The sequence below is a fragment of the Mauremys mutica genome, chromosome 21 (assembly GCF_020497125.1).
Source record: "Mauremys mutica isolate MM-2020 ecotype Southern chromosome 21, ASM2049712v1, whole genome shotgun sequence".
Taxonomy (NCBI): domain Eukaryota; kingdom Metazoa; phylum Chordata; order Testudines; family Geoemydidae; genus Mauremys; species Mauremys mutica.
Genome location: NC_059092.1, coordinates 13,991,106 through 14,003,522, shown reverse-complemented (window position 1 = coordinate 14,003,522; position 12,417 = coordinate 13,991,106). Strand labels below are relative to the sequence as shown.

Genomic DNA, 12,417 nt, shown 5'->3' with positions numbered 1-12,417 from the left:
CCCCAGGCCATAGCTCATCCTGATTCTTGCTCACGTGTGCAGGACTGAATTGACCAATTGTCTGGCATCGGTTTTGCTCCTTTCTGGAGGATCAGAGCTTCTTTGTTAGGATCATTTAACTAAAGGCAACGGGGATGTAGGTGGCCCTCAGTCCTTCCAGGCTGTTTCTATTGGGTAGTTCCCGGCTCTGAAAGCTCAAGGCAGAGAGGGTGAATTTATGGCCTTTCACTAACTCTTTCCAAGTGGGTTACATTTTATAATGGTAGAAAAATGAACACTGGCTTGCCTTTCCCCTCTGCAGGTGCGCATGGAACTCCTGTTGGTATGAGATTTATGGGCTGCTGGGAAGAGATAAGCACCATGGGCTCCATTCCCCTTAAAAGGGTCAAAATGTATCATCAGAAATTATCCTCAGTCTTTGAAAGCCCCCCTGATATTTCAAAGTAGCTTTCAGGCGGTTCCCTGCTCTACGGCATGTTCTTCAGCCAGCGCCGCTCCAGGATCACCTCTTGGGATTTATAGTTCTTATAATTCCCCCATGTTCAGGTGTGAGGCAAAGGGGGAGTTGGCAGCTGGAGCCTAGTACGGGAATGTGGGGTTGGAAGGGAGTGTGGGGGGCACTAGGGTGACAACACCCATTTCTCGTGGCAACCACCGTGGAAGGAGATGGCTCTGGGTGAGCCCCCCCCACCCCTCATTCTTGTGTCGTGCTTCATATTCCACTTCCATTCACGTTGGGTTTTATCTAATGGAAGAAAATGTCCATTGCATCACTTCCTGCAACTGTTGTCATGCGCTTCCATCCTAAACCCTCCCTTTCCCCGCAGCACAGGCTATACACCTATGTTGCAAACAAATGTTGATTATTTATTATGCACAGATTCCTTCAGCTCCTCATCGGATTGGAATTTCGTGATTACGACTTTATTTCAAGCAGCAAAATAGCCTCCCTTCCCCCAGCACAGGGTTAGTCTGTTGTCCACGGCTCTTCAGATTAGTTGTTTGCCATAACCTGCAGAAAGTATAAAACAAAGTGGGGGGGGAATCGGACCAGAAAACTAAGAAAATCTGTAAACAGGGTCATCCAGACTCTACAAATTTTCCCTTTAAATACATAAACCAGTCCTACAACCCTCTCTCTTCCTAAGTATTTAAGAGAGGTGATTTGGCTTCTGAGTCATCCTTTATGTTATGGGTTCATTTATAGTTAATAAATATTTGATGATAACATTATAGCCATGAGCAGCATGTGTTGCTGATTACCATACTAATAGATAGCTAATTAAGTTGTTGGACATCAATTAACATTTATTAAAACTCTATAAATATACCCTTAATATAAAGTGTGACAGATTTATTCCAAAATGACTGAACTTTGGTTAGAAATGAAGATCATTTGGATAGTTCCATTCAACAGGAAGACACTTCACCTTCGCTGCAGGAACTAATTCCCTAGAAACAAGACAACATTCTCTTTTGGTGTGTGAAGGGATTGTCTATGCGGTGAAGTTATTATGGAATAAGTTACGGGGTGAATTTAGATGTGCACCAGGCAAGTCTTATCTTACGCAGGGGTTCCGTTCCACGGTTAGCGTGTAAAGCGAAAACCGCATATACTCAAAATTATATCCCTAAGCCCTTTAAATCCCGCCCGGAGGAACCCTTTAAATGCTGCCCCGGCCCGGCCGCCGGAGCTGCGGGAGGGATTTAAAGGGCTCCACTGGGCTTCCCGCCACGGCAGGGAGCCCAGAGGAGCCCTTTAAATCCCGCCCGCAGCTTTGGCAGCCGGTCTGGGGCTGGCATTTAAAGGGCCTGGAGCTCCACGGTGGCTGGACCCTCAGGCCCTTTGGTTTGCCCGGGGGCTACCAGCCACCTCTGCAGCTGGGAGCACCCTGGGTGATTTAAAGACCCTGGGACTCCCAGCCACACCTGGTGCCCCAGGACCTTTAAAGCTTGAGGCCACGCCCCCCCTCCGGCTGTACACGTAAAGTTGAAATCGCGCATGTAGACACTAGACCCTTACCGTAGCGATCCAGCTGTTGAAAGCGGAGACTCGAGTGAAGACAGAGGGTTTGCGGTAATAATTACAGCCTAGCGAGGAGCCAAAGCTGACTACGCCATGCACTTCCCACGTGCCATCAGCACTTCTGCAGTTCAGTGGGCCGCCAGAGTCCCCCTGCAAGGAAGGAGAGGCACAATCATTGAACGCCAGTTTGGAAAAATCCACATCTTTCTATGGTGCATGAGCAGAGAAATCACTGTCACGGGTCTTGTATAACTGGAGATGGGACATGGGAGAAAGGCAGGAGTGTGAATGAAATGAATATAGGTTCCATCTCATGAGATGGCTCCCAGCTGCCATGTTCAGGTCCAACATGTAGGGAGACTTTGGATCCAGGGGTTTGAGGTGGATCCCTCTTGCAGGGTTTATTAAATACTCCTTCAACATGTTAATTTGCTATCAGCCTCTATGAAGGGGTTTCAAAACCCATCTAGAAGGGGTAGATCCTAGTACCCTGCCCCATCTTCAGCGTCCCTTCCCATAATGCAGAACTCTCTAAAGCCACGCCCATAACTGCCAAGTTCTCTGGACTCACGTTGCAGCTGGAGATCACCCCGTCGCCGCCTGCACAGACCATGGTGGTTTTTACTGTGCTACCCCACCAGGCAGGCAGGGAACAGGTGGCGTAATCCACCACGACCAATGGCCCTTGCTGCAGTATATCTGGGAGAGCGCCGTTTGCTGGGAGGGAACAGAAACAAGGGAGTAGCATTAGCTCCTGGCAGTCAAGAAATAGCAAAATAACATGTCCAGGTACAAGAGTCAACAGGGATTCCCAGCACAGAGGGCTTGCAGAATCCAGTGCTTATTGCAGCCCTCCTTCAGAAAAGTGTCTGAACTAGCTGGATAATCCTCATCCATTTTAACAATGGCTCTCTGTCACTATCGCATGGGAAATCACCTGGTGGCCTACCACTTTATCACATACCAGCACCTTACTAGCAGTAGCATCAGCAAACAGGCCAAGGAAGGAATAGGCCAGGATTGCTGCTCTGTGCTCTCACCTCTCTAGGTGATGCATCCTGGTCAGGATTGAAGCACAAGGCTGTTGCCTGCATTGTACCCGTTCTCTGCATGGGGACTTCCCTGTTCCAGGCTGGCTGTCTATCACTAACATTCACTTCTTTAAAGCGGCTTTTCAAGTCTTCCATGAGCACTAACAGCCCCACCAGTCTTCAGACCGCTCTGACTTGGGTTACAATTGCACCTCGAGGTCTCAGCTAGGATCCTAACAAAAGCTAAATATTTAGCAAGGAAAATGCAAGAACATCCCTGCTGCAGGAGTGGAGCCAGAGCCTGGTCAGATCTCTCTTTGAATTGAGGGCTAAGGGGCACTGGAAAAAATAACCTTATTCCAGTCAATCCCAAAGGAGACATTAACACAGACGGATTTGGGGCATGGCTACGCTTGCAGATGTAGAGCTCTGTGAGTTAAACCAGCCTTCGCAGAGCGCAGTAGGGAAAGCGCTGCCGTCTGTCCCCACTGACAGCTGACAGCGCGCTGGTGTGGCCACATTTAATGCACTTGCAGCAGCATTGGGAGTGGTGCATTTATGGGCAGCTATCCCAGCATGCAAGTGACTGCAATGTGCTTTTCAAAGGGGCGCGGGGTGGGGTGGAGTGTGACCAGGGCTGGCTCCAGAGCCCAGCGGGGCAAGCACCCGCCTGGGGCGGCCCTTTCCCGGGGGGGCGGCAGGCTGGGCCGGCGGACCTGCTGCAGTCATGCCTGCAGGAGGTCCACCGGAGCCCCGGGAGCAGCGGACCTGCCGCAGGCATGACTGCGGAGGGGACGCTTGGCCGGCGGCTCCAGTGGACCTCCCGCAGGCATGACTGCGGACGGTTCGCTGGTCCCGCGGCTCGGCTGGACCTGCCGCAGGCATGACTGCGGCAGCTCAAGCGGAGCCGCCGGACCAGCGAACCGCCCGCAGCTGCGGGAGGTCCAGCCGAGCCGCGCGACCAGCGGACCCTCCGCAGTCATGCCCGCGGGAGGTCCGCTACTCCCGCGGCTCGGGGGCGCCTCCCGGGCATGACTGCTTGGGGCGGCCAAATTTGTAGAGCCGCCCCTGAGTGTGACAGGGAGTGTGTTGGGTGTATGTGGAGGGAGAGAGAGTGGGCTTTTGGGGGGCTGAGAGCATGTCAGCATGCTGTCTTGTAAGATCAGACAGCAGCAGACCTCCCCCTCTCCCCCTCCCACACACAGCATTCCACACTAAAGGTTGCTTTGTCTCAGAGCAGATAAGCAGCTGGCTGTCAGAAACAAAGGACATATCAGCATTCCTGCAGTGATTCAAAAACGACGACAAGAGTGGCCACTTGAGGATTATGGGCCGTTTCCGGAGGCTGATCAGAGCTCAGTAATGCGACACCCCATTCGCCCTGGCGCCGCAGCGCTCCAGCGGGGACGCAGCAAACGTTATTTCACTCGCCGAGGTGGAGCACCGGGAGCTGTAGCTGCGGCGTCAGGGCGCTCTATGTGCCTGGCCAGCGTGGACGGGGAGTGAGCTAGTGCACCCGGGGCTCCTTTATTGCGCTGCAGCTCACGAGTGTAGCCAAGCCCTTAGTGTTCCCACTGAGCTGTATTAACACTTACTCTGCAGCCTTCCCCAGCCTGTGACGTAGCAGACCACGCCAGAGGCCAGGAGACGGTTGGCCGGGGGGAGGCAGGCCGGCTGGATTTGATCGCTCAGGGCGACGCTCTGGGAGAGTTTGATCAAAGCGATGTCGTTGCTGTGTTCCCGTGTGCACAAGCCGGGGTGGAGGAGGGAGCATGGACAGAGGGAGCGTGGAAGAAAACACAGACCCATTAATACGCAGCATTTATCGAGGGCTCTGTCTATTCGAAAGAGGGGCCCCTGTCTTTAGGGGGAGGAATGTCCTCAGGCCATGGCAGAGGCGTCCCACCCCTTGGCGTTGCCCATACCACACCCACACAGTGGAGCACCTTGATTTTCCTTCCCCGTGGCCCAAAACCCATGTGGAAATCCAGGCCCAGCATCTGCAGCTCCTCTGCCCACACGGGGCTCAGTTTGAGCGGCTTGGCCTGTCTCTGTCAAGCTTTGGGGTAAACACAGCGTGTGACTGTGAGAGCTTCTGGAGAATATATAGAGAGGCTCCTGGAGCTTCAGACTCGTCCGGGTTCCCTGATTTAAAGCACTCGTTTCCATTCAGCTCCCTGCGGTGGGTGGGCGTCTCCCTTCAGAGATGCCCATGCTGTTACCGACTCATCCTTCTACTCAGAGACTCCCAGGAGATGGCCTGTCAGCCTGGGGCTTCCTTCTCAGGCTGGGGCAGGTGTTCTGTCGGGGCCGGGGGAGTGAGACCTTTGGCTCTGTCTTGGAATCCCCCCATGGATAAAAGAGTTCAAGAGGCATAACTCCTCCTCCAGTCTGTGCGGCCCTTACTCCACCTCAGACACATCCCTTAATGCCCCCCGGCCCTGTTGGAGCACCAGGACTTTCCTTGTGTGAGGCCTGTGAGGTTTGTGTTTCAGTTTATTGCTGAGTCAGCATCCAAACGTACAAGGGCTCATCTGGTGCATGAGAGCATCAATGATTCCATGTTTTTCTTTTTACCACTCGGAGTTTGCCAAAACGCTTCCCTCACGGTAGGGCAGTGAGCTGTGCCTTTCCTCTCCAGACAGGGGCAGCGTTTAAGTAATTTTTCAAGCCTTCCTGAGCCTAAAGAAACATCATTATATTGCCCCCTGTAACTGCTAGACTGAGGCGTAATAAACAAGTGGAATCTAAAAGTGTTGGCTGCAGTTGGACACAGTCTAGCTCTGTTTAATGGTGTTCAGCCCTACGTTTGGTAGATAACATAATGTAGCACGTTTCTCAACTGCTTGGTGTTAAGGCCCCTAATGGAGGCATTTCAACCCTGGGCAGTTATCATTATATCACAATGCCAATCTATTAATCCATGATATGCTCACACTTGAATACTGCGTGCAGTTCTGGGCACCCCATCTCAAAACAGATATATTAGAATTGGAAAAGGCACAGAGACGGGCAATAAAAATGATTAGGGGTATGGAACAGCTTCTGTATGAGGAGAAATTAAAAAGACAGGGACTTTTCAGCTTGTAAAAGAGATGACTAAGAGGAGAGATGATAGAGGTCTATGTAATCATGACTGGTGTGGAAACAGTGAATAAGGAAGTGTTATTTACTCCTTCACGTAATCCAAGAACCAGGGGGTCATTAATAGACAACAGATTTAAAACAAACATAAGGAAGTACTTCTTCACACAACACAGTCAGGGGATGTTGTGAAGGTCAGAACTATAATGGGGTTCAAAAAACAACTAGATAAGTTCCTGGAGGACAGGTCCATTGATGGCCATTAGCCAAGATTGTCAGGGTTGCAGCCCTGTGCTCTGGGTGTCCCTAAGCCTCCGACTGTCACTTGATGGTTGACCTGTTCTGTTCATTCCCTCTGAAGCGTTTGGCACTGGCCAGTATCAGAAGACAAAATACTAGAGTAGATGGACCATTGGTCTGACGCAGTATGTCCGTTCTTACATCGTAGTTCTTGTACTAATGCCTTGAGAAGCTGGGCTTGGCCACATACTTGGGGACACAGCACACAGAAAGTTGGGAACTCAGCTGATTAGCGGAGCTAATGGACTAGGACTTTAGCAGAACCAAGGAGTCCTTCAGCAACGTGGCATCAATCCAAGTTACTAATAATACTTGGCACTTCTAGTAGCACCTTTCATCTGAGGATTTCAAAGGACTTTACATACATTAAACGTATGTATTAAATGAACCTCTCCACACACCTGTCTGGTGAGAGCTCTCTTCACCCACTGCTAAGATGCAGGAGACGCTGTTGGGTCGAGCAAGGCAGCTGTTTAGCAATGCACAGCTCTGCCATGCAGGCATTGAATTGAATTCAGTTGCAATAGCTGGAATTTGGCTAGGGACACTGGGGTTAATTCACCTGTACTCTTACGAAACCTGCTGTGGACTCTTTAACAGCCACACGTGGTCAGCATCTCAGGTGAATGTGTCTGAAAGTTTCTGAGATAGTGGAGGCTGAAGGCATCACTTCATTATTGGGGAGGTGGCTCCTGCACTGGCCTCTGTCCCTTTGGGGGTGATGGGCGTCTGCTCGCTGAGCCAGGCGCGCCCATCCTCCATAATGTGACAAGGGTTTGAATGGGGAAAGGGTTGCCCACCCCCCACAGCCAATCTCCCAGAATTTTGGAATCATCAATTTGAGCCTATGCTGTAACAACTGGCTCCAGATTTGGAGCTGCCCACAGCGTGGGGGTGTTTGGACCGAGGGGTTTGGTTTGGGGCCATATCTCAGACTTTGTATAAATAGCTGCTATCAACTTACCCATCTGCAAGACGGCTTGAGTCCCAGTCTTCATGGACAATGATTTTTTCTGGACTGACTGCAATCGATCCTTCTTCAGTAGCCTTTAGGTTGTATTTGCCAAGGAACACTCGATAGGTCCGAGAAGAGCTGGGGAGGAAAACGAATAGGGAGAGCTGCTCAGATATGTAGCTCCCTGCTTGCTGTGCATTCACACGCCTCTTTGGGAAGGGTGGCCAAGGGGTCTCCAATGGGAACCCTCTGAAACCTGCAGGTGCCAGCATGCATTGAGCTATATTAACAGCCGTTAGTTGGCTTAAGATGGAGCACTGCATGCTGGAACCTATAGTCACTAGAGGCTGCACCTCCACATGGTCCTCTGACTCCTGCCAAGATTCCTGCTAAACTTGGGCCCCAGCTGATCTTCGGAGCGTGAGGCTGCCGTTTCCTGGCGCACCCCAGCAATTCAGAAGGCCTCTCTGGTAGGGTGACAATGTCTATTACAAAAGCATCTCCACTGGTACATAGGTGTGTGTAATAGTATTGTGCACCCTGGCAATTCTACCTCACACACAGCCAGCCCGTGGGAGCTCAAATCTGCTCTGATGATGCTTCCTGTAACTGCAGTGGTAGTAACCAGCCCCAGTGCATGTGTGAATATTTCCTCATGGAAGTGGGTGAGCTAGTGAGCCTATGGAACTCACTGCTACGTGTGCTTGTAAAGAGAGCCCAGCTGATTTTAAAAAGGGCTGGATAATTTAATAACCCATAGCTATACATGCAAAAATAAAGCCAACAGTGCAGGGCATGGCATAAGCTGGGGAAGAGGAATGAAGTTTTCCCCTTCCAGTGTATCATCAGGTAGGGGCCACTGCCAGAGACAGGATCTAGACCTGTGGTGGGGAGAGCTTGTTATTAATATGCTTTAACTTTCTCTTTCCCTCAGAGCATTTACAGCTTTCTGCACATTGACTTCAAAGAAATGATTCCCCGGGATTCTGCAGCTAACGTACCTGATGCAGTGAGCAGCTGTCAGGACCCAGTTGGGTGCAATGAGGGTTCCCCCACAGGTGTGATACCAGTTACCACTGGAACTGTATTGCAGGGACACCTAGGAACGATACGATAAGAATGCTGCTCACGGATCGACCTCTCCTTCTGTTGGGAAGGTGAAAAGCTGAGCACCCAAGTGCTCCGGATCCAGATCACTCGCTTGTGAAAAGGCTTTTATCCAAAGTTTCATTTTGGTGCTGCTTTCCCAAAGCTATTTACTAAGCATGGGCCAAACGGAGGGTTGTCTTTGCTACAGAATAAATGGGTTCATGAAACACCTCTGTGTCACTCTGTGTAGAAATAGGTCCCTGTAGGTGGTTTGGGATTTTTGTTTTTTAAATATTTCACTGGGTTTAGTGGGCGAGTGACCTGATCATGGAAATGGAATCTAGGGAAACAGGGATCTGGGAACTCCCAAGTTGTCACTTCTGTTTTGCCTTTGACTGGTTGTGTGACCATGGGTGGGTTGCTTAGCTTCTCTGCCACCGTTTGCCCAGATATGCCATGGGGATTGTATCAACTTTACAGGGGTGTCATTTATTAACCTTTGAACAGGTGAAGAGCTACATAGGTGCGACTTTTTCAATGTATTCTAGGAGTTAAATAGTCCCTATTGTGAGACACCAGTTACTTGCTGAGTATGGCTCTGCATACCCAGCAAAATGTAATGACATCGATCTCTTGTTCCTCTGGAGCTTTCACCCTGATGGATCCCAGCATGCTTTGACACTTAGCTAACCTATCAGCTGTAGACGGGAATCACTTTATTCCCCAGTTAGTTCCTTAAAAGAGCACAGTAACGCTGCACAGCCGGAAGGTTAACAGTCGTCATTAATTGGTAATTTGTCTTTAGCACCTGCCACAGGAGGAGCTCCAGGATTGGCAAATGAATCCCGACATGCGCCCTTGGGAGGAGGATCAGAAACTGAGGTACCGTGTCCCAAAATAGCATGTCAGTGTCATTTCCCAGCATGCTTTTTATTTGCTATTTAATGACAAGCTTATCAAAGCACTCACCACATGGCCCTGGGCGCAAAGAGAGCCAGTTCCCACACCCATTGAAGCCAGGGTGAGTTCCTCCTCCCTCTCTGATTTCAATGGGAGCTGGCTTGAGTGCTAAGTGACTTGCTTAAGGGCAGGCAGTGAGTCAGTGGCAGAGCTGGGGATAGAACTCAGTACTCATATCCCTTCCAGCACCTTAAGCACAAGGCCAGTTGTCCTTGTAGTGTGTCCCATTCAGAATACAGCCATGATACACCTACACGGTCAACCACTTCATTGCCTTCGTAGGCTGAGCTCACCTCACGCACCAGGGGTCCTTAAGTTGCATTCCCCATTCTACCCCCCAAGCTCCTTGTGTGCTGCCCTCCCATCCCCCTCACATCAGGGATACGTGTAAACAATGCCGCTTGTATAATTTGTTAAATTATTTCTTTCCTTCGGGGGTCAAAATCTCCCACTCCCTTGGGATGATGGGCAGGGCTGTGATCTGGGGTGTATTGTTACACTAGACGGGGTCAATGGCTGCCATCAACTGCTTCTTTGATCTATGTCTATTATTATAGACCCAGCTAAAGCTGCTGGGTCAGCTAACCAGATGCAGGGGGCTCCAGGTGTCCTCAGCCTTTCTGCCTTCTCGTTTTCCAATTTTCGGTAAACTCAGTCGGGCTTTGACCACTGATGCCTACAACATTCCCTGGAAGTTTGGAATTTATCGGATACCGTGTTCAAAAGTTATCGCATAACAGACAGGGAAATGCCATCAATGTGAGCGTAGGTTGAGCAAAACAAGGCCCAACATAATGGGAAGGCAACATGGCTCAAGGTATCCTGGGCTGGGCAAACAAACCCGGGAATCACTAACCTGCCAGGGCCAGCTGAATGGTCTCGCATCTTCTCCTCCAACCACTCTGGTCAAGAGAGGCGGGTAGGCGGGGTCCCCACAACTGAGGGCTGCAAGGACACAAGATGGGGTCTGCTTTAGAAATCAGCACAGATCAAGCCACCAACCAAAACTGACCTGATCTTTGTGTTACACATGGCTGAACTGCTCTTCTGTAGGGTCAGGGCCCCATCTGGCGACCTCTCTATCGATACAGATATTTCTAAGCCATAGTCTATTCTGACCCTTACATTGTGCCCATCACTCTGATAGCTGAGCACCTCCAGGCTGCTGGTCAGTGTCAAGCTAGAAATCTGCGGTTGGTAAAACAGATGAAAACCTATGTCGAGGCGGGATACTTACCCCCAGCGGCCAGCGTCAGGGTAGCGAACAGGATACCGATCATGGTGCCGTGTGGCTGTGTCAGGAGCAGCGCCTCTGCTGAGCCCTCTTATGTGGTTGTAGCGCTTATCTCTGGGAGATACGGCCTGGGGAGGGGGCATGTGGCTTAGTTACCAGTGGGAAGGTTTTGCAACCATGGGACATTTTCCTGTGTGTGCAAATGCTAAAAAAAAGCTGGACCTTGAGATACAGGCTTCCGCTCTGCCTTGTGTGGGGAGCGCTGCGTGAGCCGGATTTTGTTTGTTGCAGCTGGTCGCTCTCCCGCTACCTTGAGTCCTGGTCATAAATATGTGGCTGGAAGGGAAAATTACCTGAATTTTGAGGGTGTAAATCTCCTTCCAGCAATTCATGGGGGAACTCCTAGTCCACAAGGTCCTCCAGGAGCCTCTGGTGTTGCAATGGAAGGATCAGGCTCAGGGCAAAGCCACCAGGGTCTGGGTTTGAGGGTTAGGTAAGGTTGGGGCAGGGGTGAGGAAGGACATTTTGGCATGTGGCCAAAGGGGCAAAGGCATGGGGGGGGGCGGCATTGACAGGACAGGCTCCGGAATATTATTAGACCCTTGCCTAAGTGGCCTTTTTTCAGGGAGTGAGATGCAGAGACCAGTGGGCCCTTGGGAGCAATAATTTGAGCCTCCAGCCCCAAAAATATAAAGACCCAAAGACAATCCTCCCCACCACCACCACCACCTTCTCCTTCAGCCCCCAAGTAAGCTGTATGTAATCACTTTTTCACAGCCCTGGTAAAGCTCTTCCTGCTGGAAACTCACCAGGCTGCTGCATATGGGTCCTACCACACTGGGCCGTGTGAGGTTTAGGTTTTCCTTGGTTTGGGTAGGCTCCAGCGCTGTCTCTTTCTTTTGGCCTCTCTGGCATGGTCCCTTGGCACAGTTTCTCTGTCTGTTTCCCCATCACAGCAATGGGACGTCATGGGCCAGCTTGCCTAGGCCCCCCAGGACCACTTCTGGCGCCACAAAGACACCCCAGTTGCTCAAGGGCTCCCTGGCCCAGGTCTCCCACCTTTGTGAGCACGGTGGTTGACACTTGCCAGTTGACGCACGCACCATGCAGGCTTTGCAAAAGGGGATCCTAAGCCAACTCCTCTGTACTTCGGGCAGCACAAAAACTAGACAGATCCAGGTGTGACAGGTTGGGTCACAGAAACCCCCTTGGGAACTGCCAACTGATGTGCCGAGACTACATCTGCCCCTGCTTTCCCTGCCAGCTTGGGACTTCAGCACCCTGTCTTGTTGAGACAGACACGCTGGTCTGCTCCAGCACAGACTTAAGGTCTAAATTATGTGCCCCAAAGCTGCAGACTTAACTGAAAGCAGCTTACAGAACTGTTCCCGTCTTTAACACTCAGATGCCCAATTCCCAGAGGTGTCCAAACCCCAAATAAATCTGTTTTATCCTGTATAAGCTTATACAGGGTAAACTCATAAATTGTTCACCCGCTATAACACTGATAGAGAGATATGCCCCCCCCAGGTATTAATACGTACTCTGGGTTAATTAATAAGTACCTATGGGTAGGGCTTCCCGCCCTAGGGTTAGGGTTCTTAAGGGTAGGGCACTTGGAGCTAGGTTTAGGGTTCCTATGGGTAGGGCTTCCCGCGCTAGGGTTAGGGTTCCCAAGAGTAGGGCACTTGGAGCTAGGGTTAGGATCCCTATGGGTAGGGCTTCCTGTCCTAGGGCT

General features: G+C 50.9%; 1 protein-coding gene across 1 annotated transcript; it reads right to left on the bottom strand.

Moving 5' to 3' along the window:
- Window positions 1–994: 994 nt before the first annotated feature.
- On the bottom strand, window positions 995–10,725 carry LOC123354382 (chymotrypsin-like elastase family member 2A). The gene is made up of 8 exons (XM_044996393.1): window positions 10,683–10,725; window positions 10,302–10,390; window positions 8,398–8,495; window positions 7,406–7,534; window positions 4,653–4,789; window positions 2,598–2,743; window positions 2,024–2,176; window positions 995–1,012 (listed from the first exon to the last, which is right to left on the bottom strand). Exons 1-8 carry the CDS (start codon window positions 10,723–10,725, stop codon window positions 995–997), a joined length of 813 nt encoding a protein of 270 aa, XP_044852328.1.
- Window positions 10,726–12,417: the final 1,692 nt, after the last annotated feature.